The sequence below is a fragment of the Chrysemys picta genome, chromosome 16 (assembly GCF_011386835.1).
Source record: "Chrysemys picta bellii isolate R12L10 chromosome 16, ASM1138683v2, whole genome shotgun sequence".
In the NCBI taxonomy this organism is placed as follows: Eukaryota; Metazoa; Chordata; order Testudines; family Emydidae; genus Chrysemys; species Chrysemys picta.
Window position 1 is genome coordinate 30,655,787 of NC_088806.1, and position 23,164 is coordinate 30,678,950.

The following is a 23,164-nucleotide window of genomic DNA, read 5'->3' on the forward strand; positions in this document are numbered from 1 at the left end:
AAGGGTGCTTTTTACTTGAAGCCTCATGATTTTTAAACCAGTCTTATGGTTTTTGAGCTCTTGAGATTAGATGTATTGCTTTTGTTACCTCCAATTTTAATCCAATTTGGGGACACTGGTGAGCTCTTTCCAAAGCACAATAACCTTACTGTTCATCTTGACAGTAGAGGGGTCAGACTGTTACAACAGCAAATTTTTAAGTTCAAGTCAATTGAATCCAGAGGTGCTGCATCACCAGCAAGAGCCTCAACATCCGCTAGTCCAGATAACTTGAGTTTTCAGAAACTCTTAACAATTACTGCCTAGGGAAATGAACTAATGAAGCTGCAGCTTGACTGGCTACAGGAGATTATTTCAGTGACTGACAAAATTTGGAGCCGCTTGGGTCTCAATTAAGTGATGAGAAAGTCACTAATCTTGGAGTTAACTGTGCAATGTGTTGCCATCATATCAGCAATCAAAACTGCTTTTAGGCAAGGTCCCCAGGGCTGGTGCTTCAAGGAAATTACCTGTACAGACAGATACCTGAATCAATCATATCAGCATAAGAGGCCGGGGAGACATTTGGAGGGAGGAGAACAAAAAGACTTCAAGAGAAAGGCTTTAGAAAGTTGGGAGATGACTTGTAAACTGGGGACATTTACATCCTTCTATATTCCTCCAGCAAACATCCCTCACTCCAGTTTATTTTGGAGGGAACTGAGAAGATGGGGGAAGGCACAAGACGATAGATTACAAGGGTGGGGATTTGGGAGTTCACCACAGTGGTAGGTAATTTTCCCCACTCCAAAATGTTGAGGCTCAACTATCTAGAGAAAAATTAAGACCAAATGAATGTTTGGAGAAAAGAGTTTCTAAACTGAGACTGTAGGATGACAAGTTTCAACCTAGAGCACTTTAAAAAAAAAAAAAAAAAAGTCAACACCAGTTTATGAGACAACAGAGCCAACCTTACACAGCATTACTAGTAACAGAAAGCATAGCCATAATGTTCATATGGCACAAGAGTGGATCAACTCCTCTTGATAAATCCTGTTCTTTTATCAATGACCTAGGAAGTATTAAAACAGGCTTATGACACACAAAGTGGAGCAGTAAATTATGTCAACGTTTACTACAGAGTGAATAATATAGAGTAAGTCCCCCATCTCCAACTGAACACTCCATAATCCAGTGTTCCTCACAGGTACCATGGATCACCAATGGTTTTGAGAGTAATACAGTCCACACAAAGGTTTATCAATTCTAGTTTTAAAACATTTCCTGGTAAATTACTCCTGCTTTTTGTTCATGTTTGCATTGTCCTCTAGAAGAGAATCTTGTCTCTAAAGATTCCACCGCTGGATGGCTGGTATGAAAGGTGGGTTTCTCGTGTGAACTTGAGGCAAAAGGATTCTCAATGCAAATTCTAGTGGACACATGTCCCGTCACAGAAACTGAAAACTCCATTTTGCAGTAATTGGTTCCTTGATTGACAATTTCAACAGACACCGCAAAAACAAAATGTATCATGAAGACATGAACTAGCCGTTCTTAACGGAAGCCTTCGTAGTGCTGGTCCTTCCAGAACAGACTTGAAGCATGCTGTGGAAACTTACACAGCCATTGAGTGGGCCATACTTGGTCTCTAAGTAAACAGAAGACTGCTCCACAGCTGTTGATCCACCACCTTTTGTAACAGTAAACATTCAGTGAAGACATCGCTGTACTCAAATCGTAAGTGCAATGAGCAGCCATAGGCATAAACAGAGGCTCCCACTGTACATTTATCCAGACAGGATGAGCCAGGCACTACTAGTAAAAAGTAGCTGGTAAATATCAGCTTGACAGACACTAAATGGGCCTCCACGGCCTTCATCCATTGAAAACATTACTACGCAACATCCTCATCTAATATATAGGAAGAAATTCAGACTTCAGTCCAAACACATAAGCCTATACAGACATCCCATTATTTTACTTTTTAAAAATGTGCACACACCACGATGCAATCAAGGACCTATTAAGACAATCTCTACCTCATCTATCGCTTGCATTCTTGCTTTGGTTGTTCCCTTACTGCCTAAACTTCTTGTCTAAATAGACTGTAAGCACCTCACAGAACCTGTCTTCCCGTCTCAAGTGCCATCAGCCCTTTAGATTTGTGATGGTCCCATAAGAGCTCAGCTAAAGATGTTCCCTACTCTTGTTGATTCATCTTTTGTCATCCTTGTGCCATCACTTCTTCCTCACCCCCTTAGTCCATAAGGGAACCATCCAAGTGCGAAATTCACAAGAGAGTAGCACCAGATGTCATTGTAGGAGAGCGTAAACTAAAAATAGTTATGTTTGAGGACTAGGAATCCCTGCAACTATGAAAGAGAGCTCCCTTATGAAGCTAGAGCCTGTGACAGAATGAGCACAAGAGTAAAGCTAGCAAGATTACATCACTTTGAAACCCAAAGATGGCCTGTGAGCTGTAACTAGTGCCCGTTTTTAGGTGGGCCACAACTAAAGCTCAGCATCACCCCAGTCTGCAGCAGCACAGACACTCAACTAGACAGACTGCTAATTAGATGAAATTCCCACATTCCTATTTTACTTTCCCAAAGGCAGTTTCTATACTTCACTGACAGTCTCCGCATTCAGCTTGTTGCCAGCTATGGCAATCTTGTTGTTGTTTAGAGTCTGCCCATTTTGTTTCTTAAAGCTCCAGCTCTAGGAGTCATGTAAATACATCAGAATTTTAGCTTTCATTAAAAACAAAACAAACAAAAAACCTTTCAAGCTTTTTTCCCACTGACCAGGAGGGCTAGAAAGTGTGACCCAACTGCACCCTAACTGTTCAGAAACCAAAGAAAATGTACCCAAAATGGTTTAAAGTCTCATGATTTTCAAATAAATCTCAGTATCGGGGGGGCCTGACTCATGATTTTTTTAATATTTGGAGTTGATAATACTGACAGCCCAACACGCCCCAACACGTGGACTCAGGCTACTGTGCCTACAGAGCAAGGACCGTATCAACATTTATGCAGATCTGTCCCTAATGAGGTGCCACCCTTTCTTTTTGCCTCTTGCCAACTGAACATTCTTTCATGGAAGTTTACACAAGGTTTAGGTTTATCACCAGAGAACCTTTGATATTAGCGATCAGACCGGTTAGATCTAGTCCTGTCCTCTCTACTCCCCTGTTGGAAGAGAGGCTAAGATTTCCCAGATCTAGACACACACACACACACAAAAGAGGTCATCTATTTCCTAATCTCTAGGCATCCTCAAAGTAACTGAAATACCCATGTTCAAATAACACTGGCATAATGAACAATAATCCTGCTGCACTCTAGTTATTTCATATTTGAATCCAAGGTGAGTGGAGGTCGCAGTAGCCTTGGATTGATGCTAGCATCTTACAAGAAGCCCAACACGGTGGCTAGATTCATGCTTAGACCAGCACATGCCCTAGTGATATGCATGCACTAGGATCTCCAGGATAAACATTGTTATGCCTTGCCTTTGTTGGCTATCACACCCAAGAGCACCTGGAGGAACCCACTAAAATAAACCATCCAAAACCAGAAGTATATGGGCCCTTACATTGTACTCTACTGCTATATGATGTATTAACAAGCCTACTAATTCACATGGGCACAAAAAGCAAGAGAGGTGAAAGATTTTTATTTTAACAGCAGCCATTGTCATCTGCTAGTCAGTTCTGCTTCAACCTCGACTCAAGGTGGTGTGTTTGGGAGGGGGTATAAGAGAAGTCAGGGCGATATAATAATACTGCAAGACATTCACACAAAGAGATTATGGATGAACAGAAGCATGAGTTTCACTTAGAGTTGTAACAATCTTGTACTTCATGAGACAATATTGCCTAACTAGTCTAAATTAATTTTGCCACATGTGGATCATTGAGGGTAGTCCTACTTGTGCAACTTTAAAATCTAAAACAATGAACTTTAAGTGCCACCCAACTTACTTTGGTTTAGTGACATTAACGTGCATTTCATAATGTTTTGAGAAACTGAGTTTTACTAATCTGTTTAAATAGATATGGTTGACAGCAGCTTTTGAATTACAGGCAGTAGCTGTCCTACACTGGATGGTTTCTGAAGGTACATCATAAACTCTAGGGGCATGTCTACACTACAGCCCTAAGTTGACCTATGTTAGGTTGACTTACAGCCACTGCAGTAATTATTGCAGTGGATGATGTCCACACTATCCTCCTTCTGTCGATTGTGTGCGTCCTTAACAGGAGCGCTTCCACCAACTGAAGAGGGGCAGTCTCACCCTAACTACACCGACACAATTCCACCTCCACAAGACGTGGAGTGCTTATGTCGATGTAGTAGGGCGCTTATATCAGCAGGACAAAGCTGTAGTGTGTACACTGACATAATTAGGTCAACATAAGCTGCCTTACAATCAACTTAACTGTGTAGTGTAGACCACGCCTGAGTCTCAACCGAGGTAAGAAAATTCTGAAATATATTTTTCAAATTGATGTAATTTATGAATTACCACTCAGTTATGTCTAATTTTAATCAGCATCTCCTACTAACACAGCTTCATGAGAACATGAATAGGTCACACATGAAATCAAATGAATCCCCATTTCCCTCCCCGTCCACTTTCGTGCCTATCGTTGCTCTGCATTTTATGCACCCACAGAAAGCAATGGGAGTTTGAGGTCCCTAAGGAATACTAGATTGGAACCCTGGGTCTGTAGTTCAGGATTTTTTTCTAGTTAAATTAATCCCTAAGGCAAAAATCTCACCCACACCAACTCAGTGTTTAAATCAGCTAGCAACATCTCTGCCTTCCTACTTACTAATGGTTCTATTAATATTGGGCGTATAACTAGACCCCCAGCATTGAAATTACCCATTCTTCAATCATTCTAAAACAAAACGAAGTTTTCCTTCCTTCCAATACAAGGAGGAATGATACCATGAACAGCATGCACGTTAAGATATTCAGTATTTTTCTTTACAAGGCTCCAAAACACAGTTAGTCCAAGTAACTTCTCCCTCTGCCCCTGACACCCTTTAAATTAATCAGACAAAAAAGTTAGTTCAATTTAAAGCAAATGATCCAGCATTAACATTAGCACCAATACTTAAGCTTCTGAAATTTCAAAATCCACCCTTAGTAAAATAGAAAGCATTTTACTATATACCTTATTTCTAAGTTTTTGGGTTTTTTTCAATCAAAGTTAAGCTTTTATACATGCCAGGGTGCCTATGCACCATCTCCTGTTTAGACAAGAGTACTTGCTCCCATGACTTTTTTAATAATGACTCATTCAAACAAGCCAGGGCACCCTGCTAGACCACACCCCAAGCTGCTGACTTAGAGTTTGTGATGCAAGTCTGTTAGGAAACAGTGTTTCCCTCTTGAATGCCAAGAGGCACAGACCTGGTCATTAAAGCACGTCGAAACAGGATGCATCATTGTACCTAGACTGTTCTGGCCACAAGAAGAGTCATGCTATTTTATGTAACTCAAAATAGTTTTAAGAGAATTTTTCATGCAAGTAGATGTTTAATACAAACCATTATACACTAGTAATTTAAGTCTAGCCAGGACAATATCTGCACAGAAACATCGATGTAAGCTTTAAATGAACTACACTTAACAAGAAGCTAAAAGTTTTGAGTTTTGTTTGTTTGTTTACAAACTAAACTGGTAGCACAGAGGTCTAACAGGAAAATTCCAGTTCATTTGTCAATAGCTGCAATAGCGGCATGGAGGGTAAACTTAGAAAGAAAACAGATAGGCTAAGTTGATTATAAAATATTCCAGTTTTTATTCAATATTGCTCAAGCTGTTTTGATCTTTAATATTTGTGTTTCACAAAAGTCAAACCCTGGTTGAAATGTCTTTGTTCATCCTCCAAGGGACTTGCGATATGCCATGTGCAGCTCCATCATGCCTCTTAATTCCACCCGTTTGTAGTTATTCCTGAAACTACAACAGTATCTGTTTCAGAACGTAAGCCTGCATAAGCCTCCAGAAAGCCTTTCCAGTGGAACCATTCCAATGAATTCCACTTTTGTTCCATGAAGCATATGAGAGAGTCAAGACTCCATGACAAGTGCTAGCAATAATTGCTGTATCAGTTTCCACCTCTGCCTGGAAAGAGCAACGCCTGTAACTATCTGCAAACTATAATCCATGTAATACCCTGCTTAAATATGAAGAAAACAAGCTCTTGACTAAAAGCATCATACTAACACCAATTAGGAACCTCCTGCTCCAAGCGCTGCGGAGTATGTACGTGAGCCTGAGTGTGAGCCTCACAAATGGCAGGTGGAATTTCCTGAACGATTGAAGAATTGCTAATGAACACTTCACATTGCAAGCGCATTGACTGAGCATCCAATTACGTCTGAAGGTAACAATAGGTAGTACACGACGAGATTCTTTCACCTACTACAGTGTGATACAGGGCCGGCTCCAAGCACCAGCGAAGGAAGCAGGTGCTTAGGGCGGCCAATGGAAAGGGGCGGCACGTCCTGGTCTTCAGCGGCAATTCGGCGCAGGTCCCTCAGTCCTTCTCGGAAGGAAGGACACGCCACCGAATTGCCGCCGAAGAATGAAGTGGTGCGGTAGAGCTGCTGCCGAAAGTGCCGCCGATCACGGCTTTATCGTGTGTGTGTGTCTCTCTCTCTTCGCCGCTTGGGGCGGCAAATAAGTTGGAGCCGGTCTGGTGCGATATCAGTGTCACCATGTTCTCCTTGTAGTCAGTTGCTGATTGCAAGACCAGTAAATACTGCAATAGATTAAAGATCCAATAATCGCATTAGTACCTTAGCTCAAAGTAAAAGTTATTCACAATTTTTCAGTGAGAGTAATTTAATTATGCCCATCATTACAGAGGACTAGACAATCAAGCACCTGGCACTCTGCTGCATGAAATGTAGAACTAGTTAGGCAATATTGTCTCTCATGTGGTACAAGACTGTGTAAACAAGAGTTGATTGGCTTGTGGCATATGAAGATTGCTAAACAGTTACAACTCTAAGCAAAAACCCATGATGCTGCTCATCCATGATCTCTTTGTATGAATGTCTTGCAGTATATTTTACCAGCCTGGAAGTCGGAATGCTTAAAATTTATCTACTAGATGGAGCTAAATCACTAAGAGTGTTACTGTTGCTCATAGTCTGTTATTTAGAAACAATCAAGATGACCAGGTAGGTACTTCAAACAGGGATTTGGAGATTTTAATATTTAAATCCATTGCACCTTTAAAAAAGAATAACCCAGATATTTTACCAAGGTCAGAATTCACTTTTAATCTCCACTTGCGAAAGTGCACTGCTGTCTTATTAATCCTTTAATAGCAAGGCAGCTTTACTCGTCCAGGAAGCATTAAAGCGTTCTTGTTTGCAAGTGGGATGTTTGCAACTCATGCAAGAGTTTCAGAGGCAGACTATGTCTGCACATCTTCAAAAGGTCTCCATCCTGCCATGCACATATTTGACCTGCTTTCCTCTCATCCTGCTGTCAGGGTGTACACTTGGCTCGGAGACTCTGTTGCCATGGTGAAAGCTCTGACACATGTACTTAGTTTTCTCACAGATTTCCTGCAGTATTGTGAGCTACTGAAGTACAGCACCTCATTGTAGATCACTAGGGCATAGAGGCAGAAGAATTCTCAAGGTCAGATGTGACTTAGCCAAATGCTCTTTTCCAGCACCTTCCATTTCCACACTGCGGGAGCTGTAGTCCCAACTACACCAATTAATATCACAACTTGTCCTGTCTACATTAGGATTTTACATGCATCATCTCTCTCATTGTAAAAACACCCATTTTTCCTAGCACTGATATGACCGTGGGCTTTTGAAAATGTTACCCTACATCCTTAAGTTAAAGGCAGCTGGTTTGCAAAATAATGTATTCATTTAGGCAGTCACTGGAAGTTTGACCACCCTACAGAGCTGCTGCAAGGCCACCTTCTTCAAGCATTTGGGGGAAGGTGGGAGGCAGGCTCCAATCGTGATTAGTGTATTGAATAAAATACCTAAGAAGAGGAGAGAAGTCCATTATCGGAGTCTAATCTTTTAACGGTTTACTTTTCATGAAGTGTCCAGAGCACATGAAAGGTGCTTGAAATAAATCTCGGGTCTACGACCAATTGGCAGAGTCCCTCAAAAGGATTTACTTTCATGGTTGTGTATAAGTCAAGAAAAACCTATGCATCACTTTGCTATATGTATATTTTTGAAAAGAAAATATCTTCATTGTGCTTTTTAGCAGGAAATGAAACAAAGTTTTCCCTGCTTTGGAATGAAAATAATTTATGTCCGACCTCCTGATTTTGGGTGCAACACTAATAATTCAATTCTTGCTGCTGACCTCTCAAACCTCAGAAGCTGAGAGTCCCCTACTGTCATGCACGTTTTCATATCATTGTCCCTTCACTCAAGCGGACACAGTATGGAGACATGGATGATTCCTGACCACTGAAACAGAGCAGGATTTTTGTGAATTTTGATCCTTTGTTCACAAGTAGAGGACAGCATGTTGCCGCAGATCCACAAGTGAGCAGTAACTTTAGGCCTACCATCCTTCAGTACACTTTTAACAAAGGCACTAGCAGCTGTCTCCTATTCCTTCTTATGGAGACCCTCCCCAGTTCAGTGGGAAACTTTAGTAAATCCCTTAGTCTAACTTGGTCTATTTCAAGAGAAAGGGCTCAGCATGTTTTGACCAGCCAACTCTGTCCTGAGGAAAACCAGACAGTATTTGCAGAGGACCTTTGATTTTTTTGCCTACCCACCTTCGTCTCAAACAGTTGTGAAGACTAAGCTGGAGTTTTCCGATATCGGCAGGATAATTTATAAAATTCGTGTAGTGCATGCTCTGATTTATCCTTCACATTTTTCTGGGTGGTTTTGGTTGTTTAGAGTTGAGCATGTCGGTGGGGAGAGTGGTGTACACGTACGAGCCTTTACTGCAACCACAATAAAGTTAGGATGAACAATCAGCGTACTTCCCTGGGAAAGTTGCCATTTTGAGTACATTTCATTTGTTTTCCCAGGTCTCCTCTAAAAGCTATTTAAAGAGAGTGAGTAATTTGTTATTCATTTAATTCATTCCACACTATCACGTGGGCATCCAGAGCAGGTCTGAAAGGTTAGTGGCTATAATCTTCAGTCTTATAATATCTCCCCGAAACAGTGATGTTTTCCATTCAGCTAAACTAGGACACTTCCCAATCTCCACCTATACGGGTCACTCCACTTTAAACTCCATTGGCCCAATAAGTGAAAATGACAACCAGTTTTATCCCCTGAACCAAACTGGAATAAGCAGCACATTTACAACTAACACATTTGAAAAAGTGAGGTTACATGCAGGCCCACATGTCTGGCAAATGACTAACTGCAGAAGCAGCTGAGTGGGAAAATACCTACATTCAGACTTCACTATGCTTTTAACTATGAATTGGTATTCTTAGCTAAACTGAAAAAAATTAATATTCTGTTCTGACTGAACAAAAGTTTCCCCATACAAGTCAGCCAGTGTGGGAGAAGGTACACCCCCTGCTTCTCTGCAAGGGCCAGGATTTCTCCAGAGGACATAAAACACCCAAACAGCAAGGAATGTTATGTAGGTAACTATTACTTTAATTCCCCCCATCAATTTGGTATGATTGGAAGTAAATTACTAGCAGCTGAATTAACTGGCAGAGAATGGAAAGTCAAAGATTTATCTGAAACACCCAAAGGAGCTTTTGTGAAAACCCTTGAAGTCAAAGATTAAATCTGCACTGAGAATCAGCAATGAACTTGACTTTTCAAACCATGATCTCACTGGCAACCAATAAATCGCTGTATATTAGTGACAACTGGCTAGTTCAGACAGAATGCTTGAGATGCAACAGGCAGGCGCTGTGCACTGCTATTAATGGATTTCACTATAACCAGCGGTCATAACAGACTTGCATTTGTATGAAATTTGTTTATTAGTGCAGAGTAAAATGGCACTGTGTGTACCAACTAAACTTACAGGAAAAGATCTACCACCTCAAAGTAGCTACAGGCGGTTGTTACCAGCCTCAGGAAGCAAGAAACCAAGGTCCTATTTGAAATGTACCCCAGAAGAACACTATTCTGTTCGTGTCACCTTGTTATGACAAGATAACCCAATATAACTCAAGTGCTATTTTATCCATTCAGTTTTGATCTGGGAAAGGCCAATATGATTCTCTATCGCAGCCCTATGAGTGTCAACATGCTATTTGGCAAGTGTGAAAAAGCTTATTTGTATTCACTAATGTCTCTAGCTACTCAAGTCCAAGAGATTCCATGCATACCACCAAGGCCAATATTTATCAATAACACTCCAGTGTAGATGATAACCACTTGCAAGAGTCTAGTGCAAGGATTTCCTTCAAGTGTAATATCTTGAGAGGAAAAATGAAGTGCTGAGACCAAGACTTTTCATCTTTAGTTAGTTAACACTACTGCTTTGGACTTAATGTTGCACTAATCTAAAATGTAAGTGCACACAGAATTATGCAGTTAAAGTAACTGGCCAAAAGTAGATATTTTTCTAGAGCAAAGGCACTTAAGGACCCAAATTAAAGTTCAGTGCCTCACTATACAAAGCACCGAAATAGAGACAGTCCCTGCCCCAGAGAGCTTAACTGATCAGTCTCACGCTACATACCTGCAAGCCTTTACTTAAAGCAAAAATCTGTTCAGATACGGTGCATCCAACAGCCACAAATAAGAATCCACTGCAATTTAGCATATTATCTTATCAAACTTTTATACTTAGCCTTAATTACACATCGCTAACAAGATCTTCACTTGTAAGCTAAGTCTTCAACAGGCTTTGAAGGAATAAACTAATGTACTTAGGTTCAGGTGAAATTTGAGTTTTGGTGGTTTCAATTCAGCTGCTTTTGGCAGTCTATAGAGAAGTTTAAGACTTAAATATATTGCTATCTCGAGAGGTACCACAAACACATGGAAAACAGCTGATGAGCCAGAACAGGATTCCAGTGACCCTAGTTCCTCAAAAGCTGGTGGGAGGGAGGAGGGGGGGGGGGAGGGAAATTTGGAAGCATTTCCGTCCAGAAGACTGCCATGTTTTTTACACATCACTGAACTCTATTGACAATCCTTTGCCAGTCACACACACAATGAAAACGTTACTGTTCCGTAAATGCTGCTCGCTGTTATACCAATTGCCAACACTACATCACACAGGGTTCTCAGGGAATATGAATGAAAGACAAAACCAGACGGTTCAGTATGTAAACACCCTAACAGGACAGAATGAAGAGAAACTGTACTAAGCAATGGGGAACCTTAATGCAGGAAACCGGTTTTTACAGGAGATTTCCTACATAACTGCATAACATTTAGAAATGTTATAACGCTACTGACATGTTTAAATCGGACTCAAACGGGGGCTAAGCATGCTAGGAAAAACAGATCTCTGAAGGGGACATGAAGCGCTCAATAGTCTAGGGCTGTGTGTAAGTGTAACTATATATGTAGAAGGTAATGCTCAAGTTTCAAAACCCATATTTTAATGGAGGCACCTTGGTACCATTTTTCAACCCTACAGTCTTATTCCCATTAATATCAAGCCATGTGTTTCCCCTAATTGAGCATGGACAATTGTTGGGGCCCGGCTTTGCCAAATCACTTAAGCCCTAGCTTCAGTCTCTCAGTTGCATACTGGCATCCTATGCAAATTCTCCCACCCACCCTCACCCACATCTCCAAAATCTGATAAATACACAATAATGTACTAGAATTACATCAGGTGCTTTAAGAAACTGAAGGCAAAGCTTCCAAGTGGTAAACCATATACAAAGACAGCACAAATTGAGAGATTCAAATGTTTTGTGAAGAGACCGATTATATCAACTGTTATAGCCAAGATACTTTTGGTTGTATAATATCGAAATAAGAGACTGTCTAGAATGGCTCGAGCAGTAAGCTCAGTCATCTACAAATCAGTTGAATCATCCCCAGATTGGTTCCCATGAACTTCTTCCACTGTTTTTAAACAGTTCTACAAAAGCTAACTCTGAGATCTTGAAGCTGCCAAGATAATGCGTCACTGAAATGTTATTTCTCACCGTGTGCACGCACATGTTTATTAAATTAGGGATTCTTAGGAATTCTTGGCTCCCAGCTTTTTTGTGGGGTGGCTTTAAATCAGTGAAGCATTTGGTGCTGAAGATAAATTGCACAGATTTTTGAACCCAAAGCAGGTAAGTCACTCTGAGCCAACCACACTTAATAGTGCTTTTTATGCACTATGGTGGTGTGATACTGGTGAACAACTATATCTAGGATTTTGGTTCCAAATCTTGTTGATCAAAAATATAAAGCGAGTCACCGTATTTGCATACCTAAGATTGCCAATTAGTTACCATGGCTACCAGGAGCTTGGTTTTGAACTATCATTACACAGAAGCAGGCAGCAGCGCTACCTAACCCTGGTTTGAGTTCAGACTAGCCATTGCCTGTTTCCCCTCCTTGGGCACGCCTATGTCTTTGACATGCTTGACACATAAGCCCTTCTTGGGATCTGGGTTTATTAACAAAGTTCAAAAGGAAACAAACACTAACCCCAGACTTCCTAGCTGGCTCACAACTTTTGATGCAAGGTTCTTGTCCTGTTCCTACTGAGACTTTCCTTTCCACACTCCATTCTTACTAGTCAACTCCTAATCCCTACCAGCTGGCACCCACAGGTCCTCTGCCTGAGAGCTAAAGCAAAGACAGCACTGGCCCATCCTACTTGGTCAGAAGAATGGGGATCTTAAGGTGACGGGCATATTATCAGCATAGAAAGAGTATCTCCAGTCCTTAGTGCATGCCCTCTTCTGTGACAATAAAATGATTTTAGAGAAAAATTAGTGCCACAGTATTCACCTCAGAACTGCAAAGCCGAACACTATATCCAGAATTGCTGGATTAGGAAAAAGTTAACAGCTTTCCAATTAAATTTTAAATCAGATATTACCACAGTACCATATACTGGATTACAGCTGGCTGAGCAAGTACGTAGCTGATCTAATAATAATTCCCAGCATGAATTTTCATTACAGAATACATAAAGCTGCTGGAGGAAGTTCCAATAGTAAAAGTGAAATATGCACGCTGTATGTTAGTGTTAAAAGTTCTTCAATTCAACAGTATTTGGCTACTCTAACCTAGCACAGTTATGTCTTAATAGAGAGCCCATAGGCATATATTGGTTCTTTGGCTCATTTCAGTCAATCCAGACTGTCCCGGGATATCATGTCCATCCTCGCTGTTTGATTAGTACTGACCAGTGAAATGAAGCCATTTCTTCCCCCACTTCACCAAGATGCAGCCAACTTTGTGCTATATTTGAGCACAAACTGTGTCAATTCCATTGGGTGTGGGAGTTTGCGTGTTTGTATGATTTGATTTAGCTGAGGCCACATAATTCCCTTTGATGACCGTTCGACAGAATGAGAGGTTTCGCCTCAGCTACAGAGACATAGGAGTAAATTACCAGAAATATCCCAATGACTAACAATGAATCATAGTCCTTCAGGGGTTTCTTCACTTGAGTGCTAATGCATCATATTAATCCCCTGGACTGGCATCGAGGCCTAGTCTGTAATCCATTGCACTCGTCGTAACTAGATCATTTTAAAACTCTCTCCTGTTAAACTAGTGCATACTTCTAATGTGGATACTCAAAATCAGTTTAACCCTTGCTTATGTCAATGCATATGAAGTTGGTGCTGCTGAATTGACATAAGCAAGGGTTAAACTGATTTTGAGTATCCACATTAGAAGTTCGCACTAGTTCAGGGGTCGGCAACGTTTGGCACGCGGCTCGCCAGGGTAAGCACCCTGGTGGGCCGGGCCAGTTTATTTACCTGCTGACGCGGCAGGTTCGGCCGATCGCGGCCCCCACTGGCCGCGGTTCGCCGTCCCAGGCCCACGGGGGCGGCGAGCAGCGGCGCAGGCGAGGGATGTGCTGGCCGCAGCTTCCCGCCGCCCCCATGGGCCTGGGATGGCGAACCACCGCCAGTGGGGGCCGCTATCGGCCGAACCTGCCGCGTCAGCAGGTAAATAAACTGGCCCGGCCCACCAGGGTGCTTACCCTGGCGAGCCGCATGCCAAATGTTGCCGACCCCTGCACTAGTTTAACAGGAGAGTTTTAAAAATCATCTATTTAAACCACTGCACGTTTTCATAAAAGACAAGGCCTAAGCACATCAGTGGCAATTTTTATCTCTGATATTTATCACAAATAACTTGTGATTTTAATATCAATGATTTTGGGAGCAATGAAGTCACACCAAGCTCCACACACAGTGTTCGTTCTGAATAAACAAGCAGGCATTCTGTAAGAGCAATTAGGAAGAGAATGCTGTTTAAAATGATATCCCCACCAACATGTCAACTTGCTACAGTTCCTACAATCAAGTCAAGACACTAGTGAACAGACTTGCACTGCCTTCTGTGATTTATCTGCCCAGTGAGAATTCTAATCAAAGTTCTGACATGCTAACGTTTGAGTGGGGTGATGTGGCTTAACAAATATACTTAAGCAGTCTTGCAAAAAAATTTTTTGCTGCAGATAGTAAATTCAGTTTTTTTATGATTTTGGCAAGGATAAGAGAAGAGGGGAGTGTTTGGGCTAGCAACTTTACAGGACAGTTGTACAGGGTTGCAGTACTGTATGTGTTTTCTTGCGGTTAAAGATTTTTCCACAGATTCTCACAGTAGTCTGATCTTCCCTTAAAAAGTTGGTATTTACACAGGTACTTCCTATTGGTGCTATTTTCCTAAAGACCCAATGCCATATATCTGTGCCACTCGGGAGAGAACAAAAAACAGTGGCTTACACAGATGATATTGTCACTTAGCCCAGTACAAAGAAGGAAGACACTAGCCCATCAGGACACCAGTCATCACAGTACCTGCTTTTTTCCTTCAGGGAGGCTGTTTTTGTGCCTAGCCTACGAAATAGAACTTTGACCATCAGTTATTCTCTTTACACACACAACCTTCCTGCCTCTTGGCACACAGCTCCAAAGCCTCAACAGAATAAGCAATGAAATGCTGGGTTACTTTAGGGCAAAAAAGTTATAGGGAAATGCCTTCAATGAAAACATGATACTCTAAGAGAACCGCTCACCCCAAATCTTCTGTTCCTTTTCAACAAAGCTCATCTAACCATTAGCACCATCTTACCTCACACAGCTAGGACACAGGTGTATTATAGCTGGGAAGGGAATGCCTTAAGGGTAACAAGTAAACAAGACATAACCTTGCCTAACAAGCTGCCAGTGACAAGCTGGGAGAGCAGACTGCCTGAAAGCCATGCTTGATTAGACTATTATCCCCTCCAAAAAATGCTAAGCAAGCACTAGGTTCTTTAGACCAGGAAGGCCAATTCATCAAATTCAAAATTAGACTGTTAGAGCTCTATCAGCTGGTAGTGATACACAAATCCTGTTCTCAAGGTCTTCAGTGTAAGCTGTCACTAGGACAGAGCCTGCTACACAGGGTCTCATGCTCAGCAGTGTATATGCATTCATCTGTTGGCTACTTGTAAATTCCTTCGTACAGCTCAGAAATGTCTAGTGAAATGCTAGATGCCATTAGTCCAGCATGCAATCAGTAGGTAGGAAGTGAAGACAGTAAATATGCTGGACCAGAAGAGCCTTTCCTTCTCTTAGGAATTCACTAAGCCTGGATATTCAATGGCCGAAATATGTGGCTCTTTTGGAACATATAAGCAGCAAGATCAGCACCATGTGAGCAACATTATACTGCATGCCAGAGGAATTATTTGTGATTCACAATTAATCAGGGTTTCTTGTGTTTGAGAGAAAAAAGAAGCAGAAAAAATGTGCACTAATGGGTACTGATGAAAGGGAAAGTGACTAACAAGGTTACCATATTAGCTCCTCACATAGTTCAGTATGAAGCTAACGGCAAGAGTATGAACCTGTTTCTGTTTGACACAATACAGAGAGGTTGGTGAATCACAGCATATTGAACCCAGTATAACACCCCTCCACAATCATAACACGGAGTGCTCTTAGCAGAGGCTTTGGGGTTACCCCATGCCCACACTTCTCACAGGCTTGCTCAAGATGGGGAACAACTGGGTTGAGCAAGGAGCAGCCCTCACTCCCCACACCAGTAGCCCCTCTGAGAGCAGCTTTACTTTCCACCTTTTACGGAAAACAAGAATCCAGGCAAGAATCACTGTGTCTCCCTGAGCCGCTCATATTCAGGAGCTACAGTGCCATAGTCATAGAAACAGGCCCTTTCCATGGCAGCCCACTCCCACTACCAGCTGAGTCAGCCAGCCAGATCTCATACTGCGTTTTAAGTGCTGTGGACCCACTTCTGTCTGAATTCAATGCCAGATTCATTTCTTTGCCTCAAAGTTACTCATGTATAGGTCTAAGTCTAGAATCTAATTAAGCTATGTCTTTGATAGACTACAAAGGAAGAAAAGTGTTATTTCTATTGCAAATATTTGGGAGGCATTCCAGTTTGACAACGAGGGGCATCACAGAAGTAAATAGAAGAATGCACACATCAGTTCACCACTAGCATTTCCACTACTCTCCCAGCTTCTGTACCTGAAATAGCAGGTCTATGTCATGCCAAGGCGTTAAATTTACCCTGAAACCACCATATTTGTATCTCAGATCGAATTTTTTTTTATGGACAGCATAAAACTTCTGTACTCTAAGTAAACAATGCTTGAATGAGTGATACTTTTACCTAAAAAGAGTCAGACCTGCTCTGGGCTCTGCACGTTATCTAGTTCTATAAACCCAAGAATATACATATGTAGCTGGAAGGAACAGAGTATGGTCTAGTAGATCAAGCACTTGACTGGAAGCCAGGAACTCCTGACACTGAGTCCTTCGGTGGCCTTGGACAAGCCACTTATCCCAAGTCGGGGGGGAAACGGAGACAAAGTTTAACACCTAACTCTCATTGGTGTTTGAAAAACCCAGTAAGTGCATCACAATGGGTTGTGAACTCACGGTAACATCTCAGTTTACAGAGAGGGCTTGACATACATACTGATGTGTTCCTTGTTAAAAACAAAGAGTCAGAAACTGCTCAATAGCCTGTAGTTACATGTCCTCATAGCAGAGTTGGAGTAGATCACTGCATGCTGCAGCTGACAAAAAGGAGAAAAACAGGTGCAAAATGCTTTCAGGACTATAACATCTCTGCTGTTGTGAAGACAGATTTTAAAATAATACACTACGCTTTACTACACTATCCTGAATATGAGGGAAGGTGAAGGTAGATGAGCCACAGTATATGCAGTCAGCTCTATCAGCAAACACCATTCAACTCTTATGAAAGAACATGGCATTAAAAACAACTCCAGTGTCTGACCAGAGTTAGAATACTAATAAAGTCACTTGGATGATTTATAAATGGAAATTGTGCAGCGAACAATCCATCCAATAGGTCACTTGGAGGATTTTTAAAACAAAAAACAAAGACTGATTTTTGTGAAACACCAGAACACTGACAGAGGAAGGGAGGACAGGAGGCAGGAAACAGAAATGGAGAGATGTAGCAAGATATCCTGCAGGTGCCCAATTAATCCTAGTCAGAGAAACAACTCCAGTTCCTGTCCAGCCATCAGAATAGCTCTGTTTTACAGCATACTAGATTCCAAGTTTGCATAACAGGGCCTGAAAGTAAGTTGCTGGCTTAGTTAATACATAAGCTGTCCAGCTATGCCTTTTTATTTAGTTAATTCCTGTAGGGATAATTATGACCCCAAGCATCCTGCCCTTTAGAATGATTAATGTTTCCTTTCACAAGTGTCCCCAACATTACTGACCCATGTTTAAATTGTGAAATTCAGTTGTGTAAACTACAGTCTTGTGTCAGCAAGACATACCAGACTATTGTTGTGAAGTATATAGAATGTGGGAACATACTAGCTATGTAAATAAAAATATGTCCTAGACAGTTTCAAAATGGCTACAAATTATAATACTCAACCTAAGTCAGTGGTTCTCAACCATAGGTACGTGTACTCTGGGGCATACCGCAGATGTCTTCCAGGGGGGTACATCAACTCATCTAGCTATTTGCCTAGTTTTACAACAGGCTACATAAAAGCACTAGTGGAGTCAGTACAAACTGTCATGCAATGGCTTGTTTTTACTGATATATATACTATACACTCAAATGTAAGTACAATATTAATATTCCAATTGATTCTATAATTATATCGTACAAATGAGAAAGTAAGCCACTGTTCAGTAACAGTGTGCTGTGTCACTTTTGTGTTTTAATGTCTGATTTTATAAGCAAGTAGTTTGTAAGCGAGGTGAAATTTGTGGGTACGCAAGACAAATCGGATTCCTGAAAGGGGTACAGTAGTTTGGAAAGGTTGAGCGCCACTGATCTAAGCAATGTGTTATGAGTTTTTTGTTTATTTCTTTTTTCAGGTAGGAATGGAAGGGGGATCTACAGTATTTAAATCAAGACATACCCAGGTGTCACATCAAAGTCATCTGAACTTGCAATCAAACATCTCAGATCAACAGGTAATCTCTAAGTTCACACAATGGTAAAAAACTTTAAACTGTACCAAGCAGGTTAATCATCATCATTTAAAAGTTATCAACATTTGCTGTGATTACTTTCGGAAGGGCACAGTTCCAGTTTGAGTGTCACTGAAGAATAAACTAAGGTTCTTCCAATGAGAAGTCAGAGCATCAAATCTGTTAAGCAATTTGATTCGGCTGCTAAATTTTAACATTGCACTATCCTTCTGTGCAACTGCTAAGGGAAGATTATTGCTGGAAGGGGCTGCTGGCGGCATTGACTAACTTTACTATGCTTGAGTTTCATGATCAACAATGTTTTTAGTTACTTTACTAAACAGGATGATTTCACAAATATTCCGTTTAAGTAATTTTCCTTGAGTCAAACAATTTGTTACTATGAAGAAAACAAACCCTTCATGGGTTTCATTTTGGTGCTTTCACTGCCCTCTTAAACAACAGACTTTCCATATCCCGTTAGCCCTTTCCGATTTACTGAACACAGATTCCTCCCAACAACCCCCATCTTTCTGATGGAGCTTGAAATAGAGCTTTTTGATTCCCCCCTTGTTTGTACATCACAGTCAGCAGTGTCCAAACTACTGACCGCTCCTGAGGAGAGCAAGAACAGCATAAGAACAATATTGGGGGAGGACATAGGTCCTACATATGAAGTGATTTTCTTTCGTTTTCCCTCTCTGTTTCTCAGACAGAGGTGAGTTTTGAAGTAAACTAGACTAGAGTTTCCTGGTGCTGAAGATTTTCAGTTTCCAGTTAGAGAAGGGAAACCTGCTCCACATCTATTGGAAGAGAACTTGAAAATACATAAGCTGCCACTATAATTTCTCTCTTTGGGTTTAAGGATTGAAAGCATCCAACATCTATCACCATACCATGCAATATATACATCTCCTATATGGAAGAAGACAATTAAGTTTACCGACTTCAAAATTATAGATGCAAGTGGCACAGGCCTTAACTTAGTGCAATGGCTTTTCATTAGCGGAGATTAAGTTCAACCCATTCTTAGATCATTTGGTAGTCTCAATCCACGCACTACTAGCCACCTGGTCATAAATAGGCCCATCAACGGTTAAGTTTGTGTTCATCTTTTCACTATCTTGCAAGATCTTTAGCCATTCACCTGCAATAAACCAACTCAGTGCTTCAATATTTCACAACCTTCAGAATTAATAATGCTCCATACAAAGCCTGACTCAGCTAGGAATGCTGAAAACAGGAGCTCAGCTAATAATCGAAGGGCTGATTTCTCATCAAGAGGCTCAGTTTTCAGCATTTAAAGCAACTAAAGTGGGAGCATTCCTGCTTCTATCAGCAATGTTCAGGAAGCATAGTTTTTAATCACTGGGCAAGTAATGATCAAGCCATAAGAAACAAAAGCTGAAATACAGGCTAGACTGTAGCATTTTGCAATTAAAGGCAGAGGCATCTCTGAATGTTGTAAATACTACATATACAAATGCAGCTAATCCAGTACTAAAAGATACTGTAGGTATTAAACTACTTTAGATTAAACTTTATCAGCCCCTGGGACAAGTTCTACTCAGACAGATGGGTGTAAATCCAGAATTTAAGAAAATGGAAGAATTACTTTGTGGTTATACTAGTGTCACAGCAGGATTTGGCTCCTAAAATTGACATGGCAATTAAAAAGTGCAAAAACTCTTGATAGGCTGACTTTCCCTTGCTGTCAAATTGCTGATATAACGGACAGAAGCATAGAAGAGATGGTCTGTGGTAGTAAGGACCCACCGCCCTGCTGGACCAGCATGGCCCCTGATTAAGTTTCCATTAGGGCTTTTAGGACACTATTGCTTCTACAGAGGATCCTACAGAGGATCCCACAGAGCACTGCGCTGTTGCCACTCCCAGCATGTACTGGCATATTCAGCACTAAAATCTGGAAGACAGAGGATGGGGGTACTAAAAATGACAATATGATACTTTTATTAGTTGCTGGAATGTGACTTCTGATATGAAAATAAGTGATATACTCATCAGCTAATCTGTACCTCAAAATGACCTACCTGTATATGGCAAATGTTTGGTCAACAAGTCTTTTCTTCCTCTGTTTTATTCTTTACAGTTTATAGTATAGTCCTGGAAGAATAAAACTCTTTAAAAAAAAAAATCTGGGGAAAGATAGGTCTTTAAACTGAAACATAAGTATTGCCCTTTATTAAGTTAGCTAATAACCCCTCCTTTCCAAAAGAGTCAGCTCTTTTTTCAGGTTTATCCATGTGAAATTAATTAAATAAGAGTCAGGATCAAAGCAGTCGCATGACATTCAATAAGAAAAACTCTTCAGGACGCTATTTTCACTCGTGAGAACTGACGAAAGGTCTGTGGTGAAGAGGATGGCACCAATATCACAGAGACAAGGTGGGTGAGGTAATATCTTTTATTGGACCAACTTCTATTAGTGAGAGACACAAACTTTCAAGCTTACACAGAGCTCTTCCTCAGTTAACAGTCATTCTGACTAAACCCAACGCTATGACAATGGCAACAGAGTTCAGAATCCACCATCCAATTGAGAAAGAGCATTTTCTGCAGCTTCTTTTGTTACCTGTGGCTGTACCAACAATTCATATGCTAGACCAGGGGTTCTCAAACTGGGGACCGTGACCGCTCAGGGGGTTGCAAGGGGGTTACTTGGGGGTCGCAAGCTATCTGCTCTGTGGGGTGACAGCCCCAAGACCCCATTAAATTGAATGACTACCCCCCCATTTTTAATGTATAAGGGGGGGGTCACATTCAGAGGCTTGCTGTGTCAAAGGGGTCATCAATACAAACATTTGTATCATCAAGGCCTGGGAATGTTATATCAACAGGTGCTAGCCCTAGCCAAGTTGTTTAGAGCAACAACTTCTTCTAAAGTGGACACAGGCAGGAATGAGGAGCCAAAAATATATATGACAATCACACAAAACAGGACATTTCACTGATTGGTGTCAGTGATATAGAGGATCAGGGTCTCACAAAATCTAATACTGAGAAATGGTTTCACTGTTTGGTGTTTATTGTTTAGTTTTAAATCAACAGTTTTTGTTTTGGATCTAAACTTCCCCCTGAAAAGTTTGTAATTCAAACAGTGCAGCAAAAGAACCAGAAAGTGAAAGTGACCAATACATTTTCACTGTCCAAGATGAACAGCGCAATTAAGAAATGCAGATTGTGAACAAAGGATAGCTGGTGAATGATAGAATTTTAGAACCTTTCAGTTCAAGAATTTTGATTCTCCATCTACCTGCACAATCTGATTTTAACCCTTTAGCAAGCCTTTAAAACATAGCCAGAGACATTGTCCATCACTATGTTCTAAGCCACACTGCACAGAGAAACCTCAACACAAGTAACCAGTTGCACATGCTAATGTAGTGCAGGGCTCCTGACATATCCATGTGCAGCCGCAGTTGCATAATAATAGTGCAGCAACACCACTGACCAGGGATATTGAAACCCAGCAACTAGCAGGGTATGGCAGAGTCCTGAAGGCCCTGACCCACACTGAGACCCAGCGGGGAGGGTCACTCAATGCAGCCTTCTCACTGTGTGGGGGCAAGGGGTGGCAGTGAGGCACTAGGGCGAGGGGCTGATGTTCCAGCGGCTGGAGATGAACTTGGAGCCTGCAGAACTGAGAATTCCAGCCCAGGCACAGCCCCCTCTGGGCACAGGGGATGCCCAGCAGACCACGGGGCACGTCACAGCACCCACCCTCCCTGTGGGGCTGGGGGGGGGGGGACCAGCCCCCGGGGTACCCCATGTATAAGGCTGTGCCTGCTGCTCCCCATGGCATGCTGGGGTGACACCAGCCCTCTGCTGCGGGGTGACGGCAGGGGGAGCCCTGCTCTGACATCAGCAAGACTCCAACAAGACTGGGCCCCCTCCACCCCCGCGGTTACCCAGGTGACCAGCCCCATGCACGGCGCCCCCCAGCCCGACCTTACTCACATCACCCAGGTCACCGGCCCCCCAGCGCCGGGCCCAGCCCCCCTTTACCCAGGTCACCAGTCCAGCCCCCACCGTCCCACTACTCACGTCACCGGGCCAGGCCCCCCGCCCCTACCCAGCCCCGCTCCCGATAGCCCAGCCCCCGGGTCCAGCTCACCGGCCGCCCCCCTCACCTTGGCCCGGGTCACCAGGTGGGTCGCCAGCTTCACCACGGCGAAGTTGCCCTTGCCGATGGTTCGCTCGATCTCGTAGTATCCGATGCGGGCGGGGCCCGGGGCCCGGGGTGGCGGCGGGGCCGGGGGCAGCCGGGACCCGGGGGCTGGAGAGGGGGCCCCCGCTCCGCCGCTCGCTGCAGCCACCGCCGCCATCTTGTTGCGAGGAGCAGAAACTCCCCCCCCCTCCCGGGGCTGCGGCACCGCGTGAGCTCATCGGCACGGGGGCGGGGCCACCGCTGCCATGGCAACCACCGGGGGCGGGGCCCACTGACGCCAACAAAACGGCTACCGCTTCAACGCGTCACGCCGAGCCGAACACGGCATTGGCTAGGCCGGGGTGGGGCCCACCACGGAGACGCGACCGGGCGCGGGAGGGGGCAATCCCTGGGGGAAGCCCCCCGTCTCC

At 42.5% G+C, this 23,164-nt stretch overlaps 1 protein-coding gene across 4 annotated transcripts in view; it reads right to left on the minus strand.

Annotated features, from left to right (window-relative positions):
* Positions 1-22,962, minus strand: part of SIK3 (SIK family kinase 3) — a 148,013-nt gene extending 125,051 nt beyond the window's left edge. For 2 of the 4 annotated variants that reach the window (XM_005299746.5, XM_024103068.3), the window contains exon 1: positions 22,717-22,961. In XM_005299746.5, coding sequence (XP_005299803.3) covers positions 22,717-22,911 — 195 coding nt within the window. In that variant the 5' untranslated portion in view covers positions 22,912-22,961. Of the gene's footprint in view, positions 1-20,616; positions 20,641-22,716 lie in introns of those variants that run through there. The other 2 variants (XM_024103067.3, XM_065569083.1) reach the window with 2 other exon arrangements.
* Positions 22,963-23,164: the final 202 nt, after the last annotated feature.